General features: G+C 55.3%; 3 protein-coding genes across 4 annotated transcripts in view; 2 read left to right on the top strand and 1 right to left on the bottom strand.

Moving 5' to 3' along the window:
• Nucleotides 1-2,309: 2,309 nt before the first annotated feature.
• CALHM1 (calcium homeostasis modulator 1) lies at nt 2,310-5,827 on the top strand. Its single transcript, XM_043925416.1, has 2 exons — nt 2,310-2,861; nt 5,345-5,827. Exons 1-2 carry the CDS (start codon nt 2,310-2,312, stop codon nt 5,825-5,827), a joined length of 1,035 nt encoding a protein of 344 aa, XP_043781351.1.
• A 3,218-nt stretch (nt 5,828-9,045) lies between these two features.
• Nucleotides 9,046-14,573, top strand: CALHM2 (calcium homeostasis modulator family member 2). The gene is made up of 3 exons (XM_043925518.1): nt 9,046-9,516; nt 11,549-12,262; nt 13,503-14,573. Exons 2-3 carry the CDS (start codon nt 11,708-11,710, stop codon nt 13,917-13,919), a joined length of 972 nt encoding a protein of 323 aa, XP_043781453.1. The 5' UTR covers nt 9,046-9,516; nt 11,549-11,707; the 3' UTR covers nt 13,920-14,573.
• A 1,624-nt stretch (nt 14,574-16,197) lies between these two features.
• Nucleotides 16,198-21,964, bottom strand: part of PDCD11 (programmed cell death 11) — a 43,445-nt gene continuing 37,678 nt past the window's right edge. The window contains exons 28-36 of one of the 2 annotated variants that reach the window (XM_043925515.1): nt 21,641-21,763; nt 20,988-21,288; nt 20,667-20,783; nt 19,892-20,041; nt 19,421-19,668; nt 18,560-18,728; nt 17,912-18,065; nt 17,250-17,415; nt 16,198-16,530 (exon numbers count right to left, since the gene is read on the bottom strand). In XM_043925515.1, coding sequence (XP_043781450.1) covers nt 16,359-16,530; nt 17,250-17,415; nt 17,912-18,065; nt 18,560-18,728; nt 19,421-19,668; nt 19,892-20,041; nt 20,667-20,783; nt 20,988-21,288; nt 21,641-21,763 — 1,600 coding nt within the window. In that variant the 3' untranslated portion in view covers nt 16,198-16,358. The remainder of the gene's footprint in view (nt 16,531-17,249; nt 17,416-17,911; nt 18,066-18,559; nt 18,729-19,420; nt 19,669-19,891; nt 20,042-20,666; nt 20,784-20,987; nt 21,289-21,640; nt 21,764-21,964) is intronic. The other variant, XM_043925516.1, reaches the window with a different exon arrangement.

Here is a 21,964-nt window from a genome sequence, read left to right as displayed (position 1 = left end):
CTAAGACCATGGCATCCGGTCCCATCACTTCATGGAAAATAGATGGGGAAACAGTGGCAAACTTCATTTTGGGGGGCTCCAAAATCACTGCAGATGGTGATTGCAGCCATGAAATTAAAAGATGCTTAGTTCTTGGCAGGAAAGTTATGAACAAACTAGACAGCATATTAAAAAGCAGAGACATTACTTTGCCAACGAAAGTCCGTCTAGTCAAAGGTATGGTTTTTCCAGTAGTCATGTATGGATGTGAGAGTTGGACTATAAAGAAAGCTGAGTGCCAAAGAATTGATGTTTTTGAACTGTGGTGTTGGAGAAGACTCTTGAGAGTCGCTTGGACTACAAGGAGATCCAACCAGTCCATCCTAAAGGAGATCAATCCTGAGTGTTCATTGGAAGGACTGATGCTGAAGCTGAAATTCCAATACTTTGGCCTCATGATGCGAAGAGCTGACTCATTTAAAAAGACCCTGATGCTGGGAAAGATAGAAGGTGGGAGGAGAAGGGGACGACAAAGAATGAGATGGTTGGATTGCATCACCGACTCAATGGACATGAGTTTGGGTAAACTCTGGGAGTTGGTGTTGGACAGGGAGGCCTGGCGTGCTGCAGTCCATGGGGTTGCAAAGAGTCAGACATGACTGAGCGACTGAACTGAACTGAACTCTCCATTTTTAATAACAATTAATTCCTGAGTCGGCCATCTGAGACTCAGGGGAGGCCTGGGAGACTAAAGCTTTGCTACAGATGAGAGGTAGGTGGACATGGTGGAGCTGGGGTGGGAGGTGGTGCTGTCTCAGAAAGACCCCATCGAGTTTTGCATGGTCATAGTTACACACACTGTAGACGCACAGACATTGAGGCCCAAAGCCACAGAAATTTCACACACGGACACATGGCACACAGGGACACACAGATCTGAGGGTCCCAGGGAGCTGCCCTGTCCAGTCTATTGTTTTACTTCAGTCTTAGCCCTCCTCCGGTCCCGCCCACAGCCCCCCATCTCGCTCCAGACAGGAGCCATCTAGTTGGAACTGGATCTAACCCACTCTTGTGGGAGAGCTGGCAGCATCAAAGGGAGCCCCTTCCACTTTGCTGTGCTGATGGTGGGGCCTTGCCTTGGTTCCCACAGACACTCTGGGTTCCTCAGCCCCAGGCATGAAACCCCATCACCCATTCCGTTAATTTTTGACCTGATGAAGTAGAGGTAGGAGGAGAGGAAAGGATTTTTCATCCATAATCCATAAACACACAGACACACCCACCAAGACACATGGAGACAGGACATAAAAACACCTACATTATGCTTACCAGCCACAGCTCTTTCTGCCTTGCAGAAGGGGCCCTAGCAACCTCTCAGATCCAAATCCTCTGAACTCCAAAATCAGGGCTTCCTATTTTATTCCTTTAGCGCTATCTCCACCACCATCACCATCCATCCCCACCATGACCACCATCACCACCATCATCACGATATTACCACCATCACCACCAGCAACAACAGCATAGCCATCAGGACCATTACCATCATTACTGGCATTCCCACCACCATCAGCACCATCAGGACCATCACCATCATAACTGGCATCCCACCACCATCAGGACCATCACCATCATAACTGGCATCCCAGCACCATCAGCACCATCAGGACCATCACCATCATAACTGGCATCCCAGCACCATCAGCACCATCACCACCGTAACTGGCATCCCCACCACCATTATCACACCTATGACAGCGCCACCATCACTGCCCTCACTACATCATCATACCATTGTCTGCACTAGTGGAAGAGTCCTCTTGGATCCTGACACAGCATGGATGCAAGACCCAATGGGAAGGGCAGAAGGAGGGTGACACGCTTCCTAGGAACCCAGGGGTCAAGGCCCGGAAGCTCAGGCCTCTGCAGCAGTCCTGGATCCTCCCAAACTTCAACCCTGCCCAAGGCCCTGTCTTTCCAGCTGAGTTGGAGCCTCCATCCCCGCCCTCCTCCAGCAGCCAGAGAACTGGTCCCGGTCAGGTGTGGTCCTCTTGGTTTCCCAGTGGCGGAGCCAGCTGTGGAGAGAGAGAGAAACCCAGGAGGGGTGGAGCAGGGAAGGGCAGACTGCTGCACTCACGGGATTGGTCAAGCTGCACCCTCTCGGCCAGCACCTGACTTGGAAGGTTCAAAGAGACAGTGGCCCCAGCCTCTGCCCGGAGCTCTGCCTGTCTCAGCCATGAGGTGGGCGCCGGCTGGGCAGAGTGGGCCTCAGGGGCCATCCTGAGGCTGCGGTGAGGTGGGAGGAGGCCAGCAGGCCCCGTGGGGTCACCATGGACAAGTTCCGGATGATCTTCCAGTTCTTGCAGTCCAACCAGGAGTCCTTCATGAATGGCATCTGCGGTATCATGGCCCTGGCCAGCGCCCAGATGTACTCCGCCTTCGACTTCAACTGCCCCTGCCTGCCAGGCTACAATGCTGCCTACAGCGCCGGCATCCTGCTGGCGCCGCCCCTGGTGCTCTTCCTGCTCGGCCTGGTCATGAACAACAACGTGTCCATGCTGGCCGAAGAGTGGAAGCGGCCGCCGGGCCGCCGGGCCAAGGACCCTGCCGTGCTGCGCTACATGTTCTGCTCCATGGCCCAGCGTGCCCTCATCGCGCCCGTCGTCTGGGTGGCCGTCACACTGCTCGACGGCAAGTGCTTCCTCTGTGCCTTCTGCACGGCGGTGCCCGTGAGCCTGCTGGGCAATGGCAGCCTGGTGCCTGGCCTGCCCCCACCCGAGCTCGCCCGCCTGCTGGCCCGGGTGCCCTGCCCTGAGATCTATGACGGCGACTGGCTGCTGGCCCGCGAGGTGGCCGTGCGCTACCTGCGCTGCATCTCGCAGGTGAGGGGCCGGATGGCCTTGGGCTGGGGCTCCCCTTACAGGTCGGGTCCCCCGGTCTTGAAGTGGAGCTCCCTCAGGGCGTGCTCATGTTTCCCCAATAGATGGGGGCCCCCCCAGCCAGGGCTGGGTCTGCCCACTCAGACTCAGCTCCCTGGGGCGGGGGCATATTTTCCCAAAGGAGGCCAGGGCTTCTGAAGGCGGAGGCAGTGTCTTTCCTCAGGTCAGTGCCACCTGGGGAAAGAGGCCTGTGCCCTGTCCTGAGGTTTCCCTGAGTGGACCCAACCGCTCAGTCAGCCCCACGTCCTCCTTCCTGAGCTCCAGTTTGGAAACCTGGGGGAATTTGCATCCTTTTCCTCTTCCAGGCCCGGGCAGTGGTGAGGCCGGTGGGTGGCTGGGCCATTTGGGTACATTTCCCTGGCAAATGCCCCCCAGATGGCATTCCCTGCTCAGGGGAAGGAGGCTTGAGTGAGGGGATGGACTGTTGGGATGTGCCCCAAAGGCAGGGCTGGAGGGCCCACTGACGGGGAATTCTGGAGCTCTGGTCCTCCAGCCCTGCTTCCACATTCTCTGCCCCTCTGGCCCGTCACTCATCTGAGCCCCTCAGGACTCCTCAGCAGTTGTTGTGCGTGGGCAGGAAGACCTGGGCAGGGGTCTGTCGGGGAGGGGACAAGGCTACAGAAGCATGCACGCTCTGCTGCAACGAGTCCAGACACCCCGGCTTCCCCTCCAGCCTGAACTCTCCCCTCTGGGGCTTGCATCGTCACCAGGTGCCCCTGTGAACCTCACACTCCGAGTGTACCATCTGAACTCTGCTTTCCTTCTTGCCTGTGCCTCCTCTCCTGTGAGCACTTGTCCATCATCCACTTTACCCTCCACCTGACCTTTAAACAATTACTTCATGGACTAAAAGGGGTCCCAGAGGGCAGACTGCATGGCCTATATTATGTCATTTGGACTTCGGGGGCTGAATTCAAAGTTTAATTTTAGAATTAGTTGACATCATCTAAAACCTGAAAACTATCACATAAAAATGAGATTTCCAGGTTTACCTGAAACTTTAGGAGATTCAGCCCAGCAGGGCCCACATTTCCTCATCCAGCACATGCTCTGCAGTTTCCCCGCCCCAGGGCTGCTCTACCATAACCCACTGACCCCCACTACTGACAGCGTTTGCCCTGCCTCGCTCACCCTGATTTGGCCGAATGCTTCTCTGTGCAGCTGGGGTTGACCCTGAAGTTCACACTGGGGGAGCAGCCTTCACCGCAGTGAGTTACTGGAGGAATAGAACCAGCACCTGAGTGCCCAGTGCTCTTCAGCACAAGTTTGAGCAATTGTGCAGTTTGTCTCTGTGACCCCTGAGGGCTCAGCTCGGAGCCTACACAGGAGGTACTGACTGAGACCTGGCGACTGAAAGGCAGACAGCAGCAGGAGCCAGAGGAGAGGTACAGGACTCAGAGGAGGAAGTGTCACTGTGGGTGGTCAAGGAGGGCTTCCTGAAGGAAGAGGCATAGTTAGGGCTGGTTGGCCTAATAATAGTGACTAACAGTTACTGAGCACTAACTAGGTCCCAGGCACTGTGCTAAGTTTATTGTCACTTTTAGTCCTCAGAACAACCCAGTGGGATGGTTATGATCAACAGCCCCATTTTGTAGGTGGGGAAACTGAGGCACAGAGAAGGCAGGCACTTTGCTCCCAGTCAACTGTTAAGGACAGGCATGTCTTGTTTTACTGCACATCACTTTATCAGGCTTCACAGATACTGCGTGTTTCACAAGTTGAAGGTTCCTGGCCACCCTGCATCGAGAAAGTCTGTTGGTGTCATTTTTCTAACATCTTTTGCTCACTTCTTGTCTCTAGGTCACATTTTGCCAATTCTCATAATATTTTAAACTTTTTCATTATTTGATTTGTTATGGTGATCTGTGATCACTGATCTTTGATGTTACTACTACTGCTCATTGAAAGCTCAAATGATGGCTAGCATTTTGCAGCAATAAAGTATTTTTTAATTTAGTTATACACATTGTTTTTTATACGTAATGCTATTGCACATGTTATGTTAGTGTAAACATAAATTTTATATGCACTGGGCACCCAAAAACGTGGTGTGACTCACTTTATTGACCTGTTTGCTTTAATGTAACAGCCTGGAGCAGATCCCACCATATCTCTGGAATATGCCTGTGGTCAAAACAGGCAAACCCAGGCAGTCTAGTTCCAAGGTCTGCCCAGCCAAGTCCTATGTATTGAGAGCCAGGCCTACATACAGGGCATTTTACTCACACAGTCTCATTCCCATGAGATGGTATATCTGTGCCCATTGTACAGAAGAGGAAGTGGAGGCCGTGAGGTGCCATCATTTGCTGTTTGTGGTCAGTGCTCTTTTCCTTCAAGGCCCTGACACAGAGTGTGGTTTGGGGGCTTGGACAGGCGTGGGAGGCCGGAGGGCAGTGCCCGGCTGACTCTGTCTTCTCTCGTCTCAGGCCCTGGGCTGGTCCTTCGTGCTGCTGACCACACTGCTGGCATTTGTCGTGCGCTCTGTGCGGCCCTGCTTCACACAGGCTGCCTTCCTTAAAAGCAAGTACTGGTCCCACTACATCGACATTGAGCGCAAGCTCTTTGATGAGACATGCACGGAGCACGCCAAGGCCTTCGCCAAGGTCTGTATCCAGCAGTTCTTTGAGGCCATGAACCACGACCTGGAGCTGGGTCACGCCCATGGGGCGCTGGCTGCCGGCCCCACTGGCTCAGCTGCCCCTGCCGCCACAGAAGGGGTGGATGAGGAGAGGGAGAAGCTGCGTGGCATCACCGATCAGGGCACCATGAACAGGCTGCTCACAAGCTGGCATGAGTGCAAGCCGCCCCTGCGGCTGGGCCAGGACGAGCCACTGGTGGGCAACGGCTGGGCTGGGGGTGGGCCCCGGCCTTCACGCAAGGAGGTGGCCACCTACTTCAGTAAAGTGTGAGCCGCAGCCAGGTGAAGAGGTGGGAATGGGGGTGTGAGCCCACAGCTCCTCAGACCCCCAAACTGGATGAAGAAATGAAGGCTGCAGGTGCTGGCTGTAGGCTCCAGGGCAGACCCACATGCCCAGGCACTCATCTGCCCATTTGAGGCGGGAAATTTGGAGTTGGAAGGGGACCTCAGTCCCCCAGCGATGGGACTATCCTGGAAGGTCCTGGAGTTATCGGGCCATGAGCAGTATTAGTCAGAGGGATTCAGAACTGCCTTTAGGGGAGACAAGCTGCCATCTGCTCAGCCCCTCCCAGGCCACTTCACCCCTGGTTCACTATCTCCTCTCAGGCCCTGTGAACGCCTTGCCCCAGCGTTCACTCATCTGTGATTTTTTTTTAAGGATCTTAGTTCCCTTATGCTCAAGGCTCAGGGAAGTCCAGCCACCTCATGAAGCAGGAATCCTCTGATTCTGGCTGGTCTCCTGAGTGAGGCTGAACAGACCAAAGTGGGCCATAAGGACCTGATACAGCCCCACCTGATGGGACACGCCTATGGTCACAGGTGATAAGATATCAGAAGCTAGGTCCCGTCAGGAGACGCCAGGGTGGCTTACCATGGAGGTCACTCAGCATCATCAAGGCGGGACTGCACACTTAGCACGGGCACAAAAGGCCCCTGTCTTAGTCTGTTTGAATTGTTCTAACAAATACAGCAGACTGGGTAGCTTCTAAATGACAGACGCCTCTCTCACCATTCTGGAGACTGGAAGTCCAAGATCATGGCACTGCTATGGTCATGTTCTGATAGAGGCCCTCTTCCTGGTTGGTAGAGCATGCCAGCTCACTGTGTCCTCCTGTGGTGGGTGAGACTGGGGGCTCTCTGGAGCCTCTTTTTAAAAATTTTATTTATTTATTTGGCTGCACTGGATCTTAGTTGTGGCATGTGGGATCGAGTCTCTGCATTGGGAACAGAAAATCTTAACCACTGCACCACCAGGGAAGTCTCTGGAGCCTCTTTAATAAGGCATGAATCCCATGCCTTGAGCACCTCCCAAAGGTCCCACTCCTTAATCCCATCGCCTTTGGGGGTTAAGATTCAACATATGAATTTGAGCAGGGGACACATTCAGACCATAGCCCATGCCATGGGGAGGCCTTGGAGATGGCCCTGATATGTCCCTCACATCCAGATCTCAGGTGGAAATCAGACCATCCCCAGAGCATTTAGAAAGGGAAGCTGATGTCTTCCCATGTTCTCAGAGACCACATCCCCTGGGGAGGGGGTTCTGAAGTGCTGAAAGTCTCACCCCTGAGGTGGGGGTGAGGGTGGAGGGGTGGGAGGGGAGCTACCTAGGGCGGAGATAAACCAGACTCAAGAGTGAGATAGAATGGGTCAAATGCTGGCTCTACCACTTACAAACTGTGTGCCTTGGGTCAGTTGCTTCACTTTGCCTCAGTTTCCTCATCTGTACAAAGGAGATGAGGCACCAACCTCATGGGATTGTGTGAGCTTTAAATGGGTGAGGTACGTAAAATGCATGGCGTGTGGTAGGCCATATCCTCAGTACCTGGAGGATAACAAGGGTATTAATTTCCAAATCTGAGGCTTTCTCCTTCTCCTGGACAGAAGGAAGGGATGTAAGGAACTAGAGCTTCCTTTGTTCAGGGGGAAGCAGAGGGCAAGAAGATGAGCTTCTTGCACCAAGACATCTTGGGGGCCTAGGTCCCACTTATCTAAGAATTCATTTTGATCTTGAGCCTTACAACACTGGGTTAATAATTTTCATTCTTCCTCAGGCATCCTTCCCTCTATTCCCACTTCTGAGACCCAGTCTCTCTCCCTTTAATTATTTGGGAAGAGGGAGAAACCTGGAAGCCTAGGTAGGCTGGAATCTTCTTCCAGGAGGTGGGACTTACTCCAGGGGGAGATTCAGATAAGTAAACCAGGGGTGTGTTAGCAGCTGGGAGTGGGCGGCGGAGGGGGGAGGGTTGTTGTCCAGAGGAAAAAAGCCAGCCCAGAGTAACTGGGAAGTACAAATGTGAAGGAGGGTGATCCGGGGATCAGTGGTTAAGAATCTGCCTTGCAATGCAATAGACACCAGTTGGATCTCTGGTGCAGGAAGATCCCACATGCAACTAAGCCCATGTGCCCCAACTGCTTGAACCTGAGCTCTAGAGCCCGTAAACCACAACTGCCGAGCCCATGCGCTGCAACTAGGGAAGCCCACACGCCTAGAGCCCGTGCTCTGCAACAAGAGGAGCCACTGCAATGAAGAAACCCGAGCACCGCAACCAAGAGTAGCCTCCACTTGCCGCAACTAGAAAAGGCCTGTGCACAGCAGCAAAGACCCACCACAGCCAAAATATAAATAAAAAGAAATTTTAAAGAAATGTGAAGGAAAGAGTAAAAATTTAGGTCAGGCAAACCTGCATTCAAATACTGGGACTGTAGGACCTGTGGCAAGTCCTTTGACCCACAATCCTCTGACCCACAGAGGATTCAATCCCTGTGGGTCAATCCCTCTGACCCTCAGTTGTCTGTCTGTCAAACGGATGTTTAAAAGACCTGCTTTTCAGGATTATAGTGAGGTTAAAGGATAACTGCTGAGGAAGAATCTGGAACTGTATCTGGGACATGGTAAGATGTGAAAAAATGAACACTGGTCCTTTTCCCTTCATTCCTGCACGTGAGCAAGCCCAGCTGAGGGAGGCCAGCAGGTCACTCAGCAGTTCTAAGGTCACAGAACCCCAAGACTGCAGAGTGGACAGGTGGCCGGGGGTCTTTCCCTTGATCCGGGAGGGTGGGTCATCTACACTGTCTTTGGGCCGGGCTCTCCCCTTCAGCATTCCCGATCCATGACTTTTCAGCCTCAGCTTGTATACCTCCACAGACAGGGATCTCACGACCACTTTCTGGAACAGGCTGGATAGCTCTAACTGTTACAAAGGTCTTCATCTGCCTCCTCATAATTTCCACCCACCAGTCAGAGCTCTCCCCACAGGGCCTCAGAAAATCCCTGGAGTCCAGAATTTTCTTGTCAGCGCTCCTGAGATTTGAAGCAGCATCTGGGGAGTGAGTGGAAGTGAGGACAGAAGAACCAGCAGGGGGAGGGCTTGCTCAGAGAGGACCAGGATGGGGGAGGGGGCCTTTGGCTTTGCATACCCCACTAGGAGTCAGCGTCAGTCTGGTGGCTCCTCTCTCCTAATCCTGCCTGGGGCTCGGTTCTGGCTGCTTCTGTCAGTGGGGATCAAGTAGAGCGGGTGCTCCTGAAACCAGCCTGGAGGACAGGCCCAGACCAGAAAGGCCGGGGGCCCCCTGCCTGGCTCCCAAACTGGTCCCACTGGTGTGGAGCCTCTGAAGGCAGGCGGGCCGCGGCAAAACTGACTCCTCCACTTCCTCTCCTCTCCCCGCGCCGCCCGCCCTCCGCCCGCCCCCACTGCCTGGCGCCCGCCTGCCTGGAGGCTGTTTTTCCACTGGCTGGCACACCATCCATCCCGCGGGGTTCAGCCCCTTTTCTGGAGTTAAACTTTTCGGAAGACCCCAACAGCCCCAGGCCCTGCCCGTTTCTCCTGGACAGAAGAAGCAAAGGGGGAGGGAGAGGGCATGGGCTGGTCCTCACCCAGGGTCTCTGATGTTTTTGCGCCACTTGGAGAGCCCTGCCCCTCAGAGGCCAAAGCTACCGGTGACTGCAGCGGATCCCAGGTAAGGAAGGGGAGCACACAGGGCCACTCTGGGGCTACCCGGAGGGACTTTCCCAGGGAGCCAGGCCCCTCACTGAGCCGCCTCCTCCCACTCCCCAGGCACCTGTTTCCTGTCCTGACTGCTGTTGTTTGAGGTCCCATCCGGGCCTGGATATGACACTCCCAGGCCTGGGGCCCAAGGGCAGTATTCTCAGGGGCAGTGTTCTCTCCTCTGCACACCACCCACCAGTGTTGTGATTTTTGAACGCAGGGGAGCATATTAGAGGCCGTTAAGTCAAGAGGACGGGCCGGGGCAGGGGGCTGCCTTTAACCAGATCATCCCCAGCAACATGGCAAACTCTTGTTTCCCAGGGAGTTAGACTGGAGCTCCAGGACCACCGGAGACAGTGAGTTAGGGAAGACAGATCTCTTCTCCTTCTCCACCTGGCAGCCCACGTGGCACCCAGCTCTGCCCCAGCCCATCAGGCAGTCTTGGCAGGAACCAGGAGGGACAGTAGTCCAGAGAGGAGGCACAGAAGGAAATACTGGCAGGGCCCCCCACCTCTGTTTGCTGCCCACCCCCCACCTCCCATGTCTCCACTCCCCAGCTGCCTCTGGCCTGAGGACTTTTGTTTTTCATCCCGGGATAGAAAGAAGAACAGGGGCCACACCCTTGCCTGTGTGGGCGGAGCCTGGGAGGGGAGTTGGGGCAGAACAGGGCTGAAACTGGAGGCCGTGGCTACTTCCTGGCAGGCTGCCAGCACTGCTGCTACCCAGACCGAGAGCAGGCTTGAGAGACAGCCTGCCTTCGGAGGCCCCACTGTCTCTCGGGCATGGCCAAGCCTTAAGCTTCATCAAGGCCTCCTTTGCTGGCTGACTGGGTGGCCCCAGGCCTGGGGACCTGGGTGGAACAGGCTGCTGGACAAAGAAAGGGGAACGGATGGGGAAGGGGAGGCTTGCCAGCGCTCTTGTGGATGGGCACAGAGCAGGGGCAGTAGGAAACCAGGAAAATAGAGGGCTTGCTTAGCTTGACCCACCGTTGTCCACTTCCCAGGCCTCCTTAGGTCACGCTCAAAAGTCCCGTCCAGGCACATCCATATTTGAATAGCTTTGAGCAAAGCGCTTATCCTCTGGAGGTCTTAGTTTCCTGATCTTTGTCCCACGAAGAATTACCCCCCTTCCCCCCCGCCATCAACCTCACCTCTGGGAGGCACCTTCAGGACTGGACAGGGTGAGATAGAGGGTGTCATACATGACAGTTATCAGGCACCGTTTATTCCCTTTCTTTCCCTCCAGCATTCCTAAGAGGAGGGCAAGGGCCGAATGATTTATCCTCTTTTCACAGATGAGGACACTGAAGTCCAGAGAAAAGTCATGAAGTATGTTGAGAGCCAGGATCTCCTAAACCAGCCCAGAGCCTGTGGTCTCCAAAATGAAAAGGCTCTTATGAGGCTGCACCAGGCTCTCTACTGACTGGAGACCCCTTCCTCCACACCAGCCCATAGCACAGGGTCAAGCCCAAGTCCCTCATCCACGGACACCCACTCCAGCTTGTATACCCATGGGCTAGACACCCGAGGACACACCCTCCAAACTGTCCTAGGTCCCCCAGCACATTAGCAGTGCCTGGAATCCCAAAGGGAAAGCCAGTCAATATCCCACATTCCCCAAAGCCACAGGGCCATTCCTAGTCCCCACCTCAAGGGAAGCTTATGGAGATGACAAGAACCTAAGTGTGTGAGGCAGACAGACCTGAGCTTGAATCTCAGCTCTGCACTCATGTGTGAGCCGGACAGGCAATCACCCGGGGGAAGCCTCCACCTTCTCAACCGTGCACTGGGCTATCACAGCTCAGTGCAGGACCGTGATGATGCGCAATGAGGGATGCAAAACGCCTGACACATAGGAGCTCAGCGAACAGTGGCTACTCTCCTTCCACCCAGGCCCTGGGGCTCCCTGAGTCTCCTTCATTCCTCACCAGCCTGACTTCACAATAGCCCCCTTGGTCCCTATTTTCAGAGGCAAATACTGATTTGTCATCTACTGTCCTACAGGAAGCACCCGGCTGGCCACTACAGGGGATGAAATGGCAAGACTGTGCCCTGCCTTCCGGTGCCCACTAGCCTGCAAGCTCTCATAGTCCCACCTGGAGCCATCACCCAGATCTCCTCCTGCCTCCACCCTTGCCGTAGTCCTCCAGCTGACCCACCACCATGGCAGCCCTGATCGCAGAGAACTTCCGCTTCCTGTCACTCTTCTTCAAGAGCAAGGATGTGATGATTTTCAATGGGCTGGTAGCACTAGGCACGGTGGGCAGCCAGGAGCTGTTCACTGTGGTGGCTTTCCACTGCCCTTGCTCACCAGCCCGGAACTACCTGTATGGGCTGGCAGCCATTGGGGTGCCCGCCCTGGCACTCTTCCTCATTGGCGTCATCCTCAACAACCACACCTGGAACCTGGTTGCCGAGTGCCAGTACCGGAGGACCAAGAACTGCTCGGCTGCCCCCAACTTCCTCCTCCTAAGCTCCATCGTGGGCCGCGCGGCCGTGGCCCCCGTCACCTGGTCTGTCATCTCCCTGCTGCGTGGTGAGGCCTACGTCTGCGCTCTCAGTGAGTTCGTGAACCCCTATTCGCTCACGGTTGGAGAAAGGAGCTTCCCGCTAGCCCATGCCACAGAAATCCTGGCCAGGTTTCCATGTGGGGAGGGCCCTGCCAACCTGTCAGTCTTCCGGGAGGAGGTCAGCCGCAGACTCAAGTACGAGTCCCAGGTAAGACTGTACCAAGAGAAGCTCCTCTTTTCCCCCCTACCTGATGGTGAGTGGGCAGGTAACAGCTCAGGGTTAATCCTGGAGTTAGTCCTCCGGGGCTGAGCTCTCCAGAAAATCACTAGATTATCAGTCTCAGGCATCAGAGCTGGGTATCCACGGGTTAGCGATTGGCGGGGCAAGGGTCAACGCCATCCCAAATAAGAGAGTTTTAAACATTAAAGGAATTTTCTTCTTGCTCAGTCCGAGCCTGATACCTGTCACAGATTAAGCCCTTTGTTCCAGCCGGATTGAGCACAAACCCTTGCCATCTTACGAAACTTTTGCTGTTGGCCGTGAGCTGGTAGTGGAGGATGGCTGGCTCAGGGGACGAGCCTGTTCCTATCCCAGGAAAAGCCACTGCCCAGCAGAGTCAGCCTCAGGCATTGGTGACAGAAGAGGAGTCCCTTGAGACAGGAGGGGTGTCCAGTCAGGAAGTAGCACCTGCCACCACAATCCTAGCCTCAGCCTCAGCTTAGTTCTGAAGGAGCGGAGTTGGTCAGGTAGAGGAGGCAAGGGCAGAGAGCTGGGCAGGAGCAGAAAAACAGCTTGTGTTAACTTAAAAGAAGCAGGGTGTGAGAAAAAGGCAGAAAAGAGCAGTTTTCTTTTTTTTTGGGGGGGGGGTCACACTGCACAGCATGTGGGATTTTAGTTCCCTGACCAGGGATTGAACCCGTGCAATAAAGTGTGGAGTCTTAACCACTGGACCGCCAGGGAAGACCTGAGCATAGATTTTCTAAAGGTACATAAGTAACACAAGTAGAAAAGCAGGGCTAGAGACAGCACCAAAGGAGATGGAAGACGGTAGACAGAGAAATAAAATGTGTTTGATGCTCAAATGCCCACAGATCTCTGTCCACGCTTAAATGGGGAAACAAAGATGACCTTGACTGTCCTAGTCCTCAATAGGTTCACAGCCACACGAGACAAGCACATGAGTGATTTCCAAGAGGCTAAGTCTAAACACAGAGAAGGTGTGAGCTCCAGGGAGTGAGGGCAAAGTGGAGGAATCAATCAGAAGGACCTGCTGCCCTTAGAGGAACAGAATCTGAGGCCAGGAAAGTGACAGAGCCAGCTCTTAGGGGGTTATGTCTGGTTCCACCCAGCCCACACCCTCTGACCAGCTCCCGCCACTTCTTCCCGGGGCAGGTGGGGGTCCAGGCAGGTCCCTGCCCGCCCTCAACCCTGCCCCTTCTCTGGCCAGCTCTTCGGGTGGCTGCTTATCGGCGTGGTGGCCATCCTGGTGTTCCTGACCAAATGCCTCAAGCACTACTGCTCACCACTCAGCTACCGCCAGGAGGCCTACTGGGCGCAGTACCGCGCCAACGAGGACCAGCTGTTCCAGCGCACGGCCGAGGTGCACTCGCGGGTGCTGGCTGCCAACAACGTGCGCCGCTTCTTCGGCTTTGTGGCGCTCAACAAGGATGACGAGGAGCTGGTCGCGAAGTTCCCAGTGGAAGGCACACAGCCGCGGCCACAGTGGAACGCCATCACCGGCGTCTATCTGTACCGTGAGAACCAGGGCCTCCCACTCTACAGCCGCCTGCACAAGTGGGCCCAGGGTGTGCTGGGCAACGGCGTGGCCCCGGACCATGTAGAGATGTCCCTGCTTGCCTCCTGAGGGCCTGTTCCCACACTTTTGGCCAATGACAGTATTTGGTCCCAAACTGAACCCCACTGCCTGCTCACATCAGCATCAGAGGGGACTTCTCTTTTTTGGCTGTGCGTGGCTTGTGGGATCTTAGTTCTCTGACCCAGGGCTGAACCCTCGCCCTCTGCAATGAAGGTGCAGGGTGCCAACCACTGAATTCTCCAGAGACTTTTTTAACCGTGGATTTTGGGGAAACAGGCCAGGAGAGAAACGAACACAAAGTAAAACTGGGATATGGATGTGAGAGCTGGCAGACGAGGTGGGCTCTGGCAGGAAGGCCCTCAGACCTGAAGAAGTCCCCTTTCCTGTTGCCACCAGCCACTTGGTCAACAGCTTTGGAGAAAAGACCCTTTCCCAGAACTGGTCCTTCATGAACTATGATGTGGAGTATGACCTCTGACTAGAGGGACCCAGCCCCACCAGTGTGGGAAGCCCTGACCAGCAGAGTCAGGTGATGATGAAACTCACCAGCAGGCTCTGCGTGCAGAAGGCTATGCAGTTCATTTGTGGAACTGCACATGGACATCTGGCTCGGTGTGCACAGCTGGGAAGCAGCCCTCTGGCATATGCCTCCAGCTTTGTTTTATACACATTTTTGATAAAGCTTTTCTTAATATAAAGGACTAGCTTGGTGTCTGCGTGACTAGATGGGTCATGCTACAGCACGCTGGAGGTCATGATGCTGGGCGCTAAGTTGCTTCAGTTATGTCCGACTCTTTGCGACACCATGGACTGCAGCCCACCAGGCTCCTCTGTCCATGGGGATTCTCCAGGCGAGAATACTGGAGAGGGTTAGCCTATCCCTTATCCAGGGGATCTTCTCGACCCAGGAATCAAACTGGGGTCTCCTGCGTTGTAGGCGGATTCTTTAACAGCTGAGCTACCGGGGGGACAGGACTAAATCCCAGACCTGGGGAGGGAAGAGGACAGAGACCCTGGGCAAGACTGAAATGGGTGGAAGGGAGGGCTGGGGGTCAGGGGAGGCAGAGGCAGGTGCTCCCACTTGTGGGGAGGCCCTGGGGCTGACGATCTCTTAACTGGGTTCAGTCATCTGATTTGATCTGGGAAACAGATGGAGCCTGGCCTTTCTCAGAGGGAAGCTCGGCTTAGACGTCAGGAGTCAGCAGACCCGGCCCCTGTGCTCAGCTGGGCAGTGCAGTTCTCGTAACCCAGAGCTAACGAGCGAGAACAGGCCAGCCCTGCCTGGCCTCCCTCCCACGCCCGCCCTGCCTGAGCACCTGCGCCACTTCTAGGACCTCTGATGCACTCTCCCTTGTCCCTGTCCCGCTCTCTGGAGAGGGACTCGGTCATTTCCCACGGAAAAGTTCCCCAGCTCTCAGGACGTTTAAAGCTCTGCCTAAGGAAACTTTTAATTCCCTTAAGACCAAGCCAAAAATGAGCTGGCTTCAACTAGCTGGGTCTGGGCTGGCCTCTTAATTCAGGATCACGGGATTATTATCAAAGGAGGCAGAGTGTCTTTCTGGGAAATTTACAGGGAGGTGGGGGTGTAGTGGGCCCATCACATCCCTTCTCCCTCAGGTCCCAAGAAACAAGTCAGTCAATGCCCTCTGCCCAGCAGTGCCTCAGGGGAGCAACAGGGGGAGAGAGAATCTGTGTAGTCTCCCGAGGTCACACAGCATGTCAATCTAGGTCCTCACTGAGCCTCGCATGTGCCAGGCCCTGTGGCAGCACATAACATACACGCTCTCACTCAATCCTAAAATCCTTCAAGTGGGATTTTTTACCCCATTCGACAAATGAGGCACCCAGTTCAGACAGGTTGGGTAATCTGGCCCCACTGGCCCTGGGAGGAAACATCACCAGGTGGTTTGAGCTAACACCTATCACCTTCCTCTCAGGCACTCAGGCCCCTGAATTTCCCGTCTGGGCTCTGCCTCTCCTCCTGTCCAAGCCTCACAGCCTTCACCAAGGGGCACAAGGGACCACGGAGCTGAGGCAGAGGCAAGGTCCAGAGATCCCATAATCTAGAAGGTGTGGCCTGCTCCCAGGACCCTGCTCATCACCCCACCCACACCCCCGGCTGGACCAAGAGCCCGCCAGGGCCACAGTGGGATCCTGACTCCAGGGTTGTGTGGAGTCGGCCCTCCATTCCTGCTCCCAGGGACCTCCCACAAAGGAGACTCTCAGGTTCTCTGGGGCCCCAGAAGCCTGCTGCCTGCAACCAGTGAGCAGCTCCAGAAAAGGAAAAAGATGAAACAGATTGGTTCTTAACACAAACAAAAAGGAATTATAAGAAATCTCAAATTCTTTTTTATCTTGACAGGATTACCCCAAGGATGCTGCAGAAAAAGCAGCACTTAAATAGAGTCCCCAGGCAACACAGTTTCTCAACTGCCCAGGAGCCTGAGAGTCAGCCAGGCTGTCGCGTGCCCTGGAGCCAGCCGGCCCCTAGTCGTCCATCATGGAGCTCTTAGCCTCCACGTATTCCAGGGCCTTTGCCTTTACTGCCTGCACATCCTTCTCCGAGCCGTGTTGCTTCTCATAGTCCAGGTAGCGCTTGAAGAAGAATTTCATTCGCTTGGGGGCCAGGCTCAGGTGAATGACCCGCTCGAAGATGTCCCTGGGAGGGAAAGCAGATGGCGTTTGCCTCTTAAGTCTCTGGCCACATGATTCCTAGCTGACCTTCACTCACTGCTCTCAGGCTCTGGAGCACTCCCACTCCTAACTTTATTTTTATTCCTATTATAAACTGTCACGTCCGTGGACAGAGAGAACACCACCCTTGCTTTCCAGAGGAGCAGACTGAGATGTTACAAGACCGAGTGCCCTGAAGGCACACAGTGAATCACGACAGAGCTAACGGGATGGGACAACCAGTGAGGTGTGGATCTGTGAGGACGGCTCTGCTTAAAACTCACTGAGAGGCGTGGGCGAGGCACCAACTCTTTCTGGACCTCAGTCCAGCCATCTCTAATCCTCCCTGTCTTGGGGGGATGCTGGCAGTGATCGGTGAGATCATGCCTGTGAACACTCTCTACAATGAGAGCCAGGCTAAGCATCAATTATGAGGAAAACCCAGTCTCCTGACTCGCAGGCCTGGGGCCAGTCTACCTCCCAGCTGAGGTTCCAGCCAGACCGGTGGCTGGCCCCCGAGGTAGAAAAAGAAATTGGAAACATGAATGCCACAGAACCTGCTGTGTCATCTCAAAGCTGTTTTTCCAGACAGAGTAAGAGAACTGGGGTGCCGGGAGCTGCTGTGGGGCTGAAACTCCTCTGAGTGGTCAGTGCCCGCCCCCTGCCCACCACAGAGTGAGGCCTCGGCCCGCCCTCCCCTCTCACCGGGCTTCCTTCTGGCTGCCATGCTTGATGATCATGTCGATGTAAACCGACCAGACGTCCGTGCGCTTTGGGTAGGCGCTCAGTGTGCTCTCAAAAATGGCCCTGGCACGTTCTGCATCCCCCAGCTGGAACTCAAGCTGGGCAAACTTGGCGATGACATCCACGTCTGCAGGGAGAGGACGGCTCAGACACAGAAAGCAGAGAGACGCCCTCAGCACAACACGTGACACCACGGGCAGAGTCTGACGCCTGATTCCCTGCCCTTGGGTCCTGAGACCCAGGTGATGACAAGAGGGACGCAGGGGCGGGTTGAGGGCTAAACACACAGATGGGCACTGCTCTACGACTCCCCAACAGCAGACATTCTACTCTCTGGGCCCAGAAGGTGGACGGGGGACGGGAGGTGGGCTGTGGGGCAGGCAGGCACAGGCCAAAGAATTGATGCTAATCCCTTTTTCGTTCCTCAACCTCTGGAGTTCAGCATTTAAAATGCAACACGAGCACATGTTCACGAGCATATAATCAACAGAGAGCAAGCTACGTACCCTCCAGAAGGCTTCCCTAAACCAGCCCTTGGATGAGAAGACCCCCCATGCCCCTGCCCAGATGCAGGGAGTCTACTGTGCTCAGGAACTGGGTGGGTGGAAGGAACGAGCACTCACGCTCCTTCTTAGGCAGGCACTCAAGGGCTCGCTGCATCACACGGTGACTGGCCTCCGCCTTTCCCCTCTGAAGAAGAAAGGCGCCGTATTTGACCCAGACAGCTTTCTCCTGCCTGAAACGCTTCAGCATCCGGTTATAGAGTTCACCAGCTTCCTGTGGGACGAATGATGTAAGCTGAGGACAGCAGGTGAGAGTAGAGGGGGCAACAAAGACAGATGGCGACGCTCGTGGAAAGCTAGCCCTGGGCTCAGGGGCTCCCTCAGTGTCCAGGCCCCGATCCAGGTATGTGAGGGGAAAGGGCAGGCACCCAGGATGAGGAGAGCATGTGCTGGGGAGTCTCCCTCCTAATCCCATGCCGCGAGGAGGTCGAGACTAGAAGAGAGAGCGTTAGTGTGATGAAGGCGAGAGACGGAACGGGGCGACTGGGCTATATCACCTCCTCTCTGTGACACCTCTGTTGGTGGCTCAAGGGTGGGGGAAACGACTTCTCCCACCTGGAAGATGAGCAAGCCTGGGGCAGGACTGGGCCCAGAGGCAGGGGTTTCCCCCCTCCCCGAGACATCCCCGCTGCCTCAGAGACTTCCAGGAGCTTGTCTCTGAGTGGCTGAGGCCCCTCTGGAAGCTGGCCGCCTGGCCCAGACCCCTACCTGGAATTTCTCTGACTTGGTGTAAATGTCAGCCAGATGGAGAAAGACCTTAAGAGGCTCATTGTACTGCACGGCCCGCTCGAAGACCTTGGTCAGTGACTCCTGGGAGCCATACATGTTTTCTAGGTTCAGCAGGGCCACCCACACGTTCAGCTTCTCTTGCTCCTCTCTGGAGGGAGAACAGTCAGCATATGAGTCCATCTTCTCAGCCCCAGGAGCCCCCACTCCCAATTTGGGGGCTGGAACTACGTCCCCCTCCCCAGGCTCCACCCATGGCCTCAGTCCCTACCCACACAAGCCGGCACTCAGAGCCCCCGTCCCCACTGCAGCTCACGTGGAAGCAGGAACCCTGATCCATGGCTGTGGGGTCTGAGGCTCCCGTGGCTTCTGCCTCCACTCGTGGGAAGGAAATCTACCAAATCTCAAACTGGCCTGAGGTCTGGGCTGGACGGGGTAGAACCTGTGGTCTGAATCTCCCCTCAAACTAGGATAATGATGCAAAGGAGCACCACCCCTCTTCATTAGCTTTTGGGAAACCTGTCAGACCCTCGGCCTGGAAGATGGTCACTACCAGGATTTTCACCCAGGTACGTGGAGAGGCAAGTTTTTCCTCTTCTACTTTTCTCTAAGTGGGGCACCTAAAGTGTAGGAACTCATGGAAATGTGACTCCACCTCTCTCAGTGAAGAGGACCATGAAATATAAATGAGCAGATCTATGTCATGGCCAGCCTGTCTCTGAGAGAAAGCCTGTGACCCCACAGGCCCTGGTGGCAGTCACCCCAACTGCTGCCGGCCTGCAGAGGAGACATGGCCCTCCCTGAGGAAAGACAGGGCCCAAAGCAGGATGGCGGGGCCGGGACCTGAAGGAGATGGTCTTGAGCGCCCTCTCGGCCACAGCCCGGGCCTTCTCGATCTCCGTGGCCTGCAGGTGGAAGGCCATGTACTGCAGCCACAGGAGGGAGCTGCTGGGCGAGCTCAGCACCAGGCGGTCAAAGTCCTCGGCCGACTCTGGCTGTCGCCCAGGATCCATCAGCGCCTCCTCGATGCGGGACAGCTCCTTCTCGGCCTTCTGCTTCTCCAGCTCCCTCTCCTTCTTGCTTTTCTTCTTCTGCCGTGGAAAGCAGAGCAGCAAGTGAGTCGTCTGCTCCTCAGGCCTGGAGAGGTCTGCAGTGGAGGCCAGGAGCCGGCAGGGCAGTTCCCGGCTCAGCAAACACTCCCCGCCTGGGACGGCCCTGCCCGCCAGAAGAGACACCGGGGCTAGGGCAGAGCATGGGAGCCTGGCCAGAGCCAAGGGTCCCTGCGAAACGGTGATGCCCTGGAAGATACATCACCGTGGCTTGCTCTGGCTTCTCGTCCTCCTCGCTGTCCGAGCTCTCTCCATGAGGTGGCAAGGCTGGGGTCAGGGTGTCCAGACCCACATCCCAAACGAAGCCAGAAGACAGCTGCAGCCGGGGTGCTTCTGCTGGCCTGGTCAGCTTCTCCTGAGGATCAAAGGCGCACATGAGGCCAGCACTGGGCCCAGTGGCCCCTGCTCCCCAGCCCCTTCCCACTGGAGGAGCAGGGGCTCCCACCGTGCCCAGAAACCTAGAGGTCTAGACCAGGCTACACCCTGGTCCACTGGGGAAACTTATAGGAGTGACGAAAAGCTTTCTTTGTAAATAAGTAAATTTAAGTAATAATTTTTTTAAAAGCTACATATGCACACATACATTAATGCTAGCACAGAGGTGTGCCAAACATTCTGAGGGTGGCAGGAAGCCCTTCCACACCCATCCTCAGTGTTGTCCTCATTTCTCACAGGGAGACACAGGCTCAGACAGGCTAAAAGCCTTTCTTTCTTTGCCGGCTCTCCCACCTCCTGACTAATTTAATTTAGCTCCACTTAATACATGTGGATTAGAATTGACTTTTAAGTCCACTCAACGGTTAGCAGGGGCCCTGTCCTTAGGACCTGACGATCAACTGAGGAAACTAGCCTCGCCACCTTGTCCTATTTTACAGAAAATGAGGACAAGAAAGGGGTGCTGATGACAGCCCAGTCCTGAGGCAGGAGACCAGGGACCTTCCTCCCGGAGCAGCCTCCTCCCCAGCCCCGCCACCCCTCACCTTGGGCAACACGCTCATCTCTTCTACCTCTTCTTCTCCTTCCCGGTAATACACTTCCACGCCACTGTCGTCCTCCTCAGACAGGGCAGCTTTCTTCTGCTTCTTGTTCCCGATTTCCTGGGATGGCAGGCAGGGACGATGCTGAGCCTCGCTTCTCTTCCTGGCCCAGGGGGTGCTTGATCCCTGCCCTCCAGCAGCACCCAGTGCCCCACCCAAACTCAGCTGCTCTCAGTCCAAGAGGCTGAGGCGAGGAAGCTGCTGGGGGCCTCTGAAAGGCTCGCCTTCTCACGTGAGGGGAGGCCATCTTCCCAAGGGCCCTACCTGCTCACTGCTGGACTCAGGGTGCGGACGCTTGCCCAGCTTCTTTGCCTGGGGCTTCTGGGGCTCTTTCTTATCCTTGCTGGGTGGCTGCGCCCCCTCCTGCCCCTTCCCAGTTCTCCTCTCTTTCTGTTTCTGCTGCTTCTTCTCCTTTGCTTTTCCTTTGTGGTCTCTCTCCGCTGCCTCCGTTTCCCTCCCCTCTTGCTTCGGAGGTGGCTGTCCCAGGGGGGCAGAAAGCGCGTCCTGCTTTCCAGTGTCTCCGGGAAGAAGTGACAGCTCTACCAGGCTCTCCCGATGGTTCAGACTACGACAGGATGACAGGGAGAGTGGATGATGAGGACTACACAGTACAATGGGTCCACCCCCACCTGCCCTGGAATCCATTCAGTCATCTTAGGAATGACCCACACACTGTACGACACTTAGTATAAAAATATAGAGCACGGCTGTGCTGCCCCTTCCTCCGGCCCCAACTACAGGTGCTGTGCAAAGAAAAGGCTACACACCCGCTTTCAGGAGCTGAGGCAGAAGGCACCAAACAAAGGGATTTCATGGACCGCATTTATCATTACCTAGGCCATGATGTTTGAAGTTTACCTCTCAGTCTCCTCCCAGAGTTCCCATAGAAAGGGGTGAGAGAGAGAGAAGGCACCCACCGTAGGACCTTGGCTGTAAGCAGCTTCCCCTCGGGGAGGTGTCTGTCATAAGGAGCTTTCTTGGACTGGTTGTGCTGGGAGACGTGCGGGTGTTGGGCCAAACCCGTAACTGAGGGGCCAAGGCTGACAGGAGAGAGACAAGCGTCCCATGGTCGTAAACATGGCAACGGAGTCCCAGCCAAGCCAGTGCCCGCACCCTCCCAGAGACCCAGTGGGACAAGGATTTACAACAAACACAAGGTTCTTGGCATTCAACTAACTAAAGAGGGCTCTGTAGCCTGGAAAAATCATCCAGCATAATGGAGATATAATTGAAAGGTATTT

The sequence above is a fragment of the Cervus elaphus genome, chromosome 15 (assembly GCF_910594005.1).
Source record: "Cervus elaphus chromosome 15, mCerEla1.1, whole genome shotgun sequence".
NCBI lineage: Eukaryota > Metazoa > Chordata > Mammalia > Artiodactyla > Cervidae > Cervus > Cervus elaphus.
The sequence above is the reverse complement of the archived record's forward strand: the minus strand, read 5'-3'. Positions and strand labels throughout refer to the sequence as shown.

Bases quoted from the DNA above. Each gene is read 5' to 3' on its own strand.
- CALHM1 (XM_043925416.1), top strand. From the start codon at position 2,310: ATGGACAAGTTCCGGATGATCTTCCAGTTCTTGCAGTCCAACCAGGAG. The intron at 2,862-5,344 runs GTGAGGGGCCGG...CTCTCGTCTCAG, and splicing joins ACCTGCGCTGCATCTCGCAG to GCCCTGGGCTGGTCCTTCGT.
- CALHM2 (XM_043925518.1), top strand. From the start codon at position 11,708: ATGGCAGCCCTGATCGCAGAGAACTTCCGCTTCCTGTCACTCTTCTTC. The intron at 12,263-13,502 runs GTAAGACTGTAC...TTCTCTGGCCAG, and splicing joins GACTCAAGTACGAGTCCCAG to CTCTTCGGGTGGCTGCTTAT.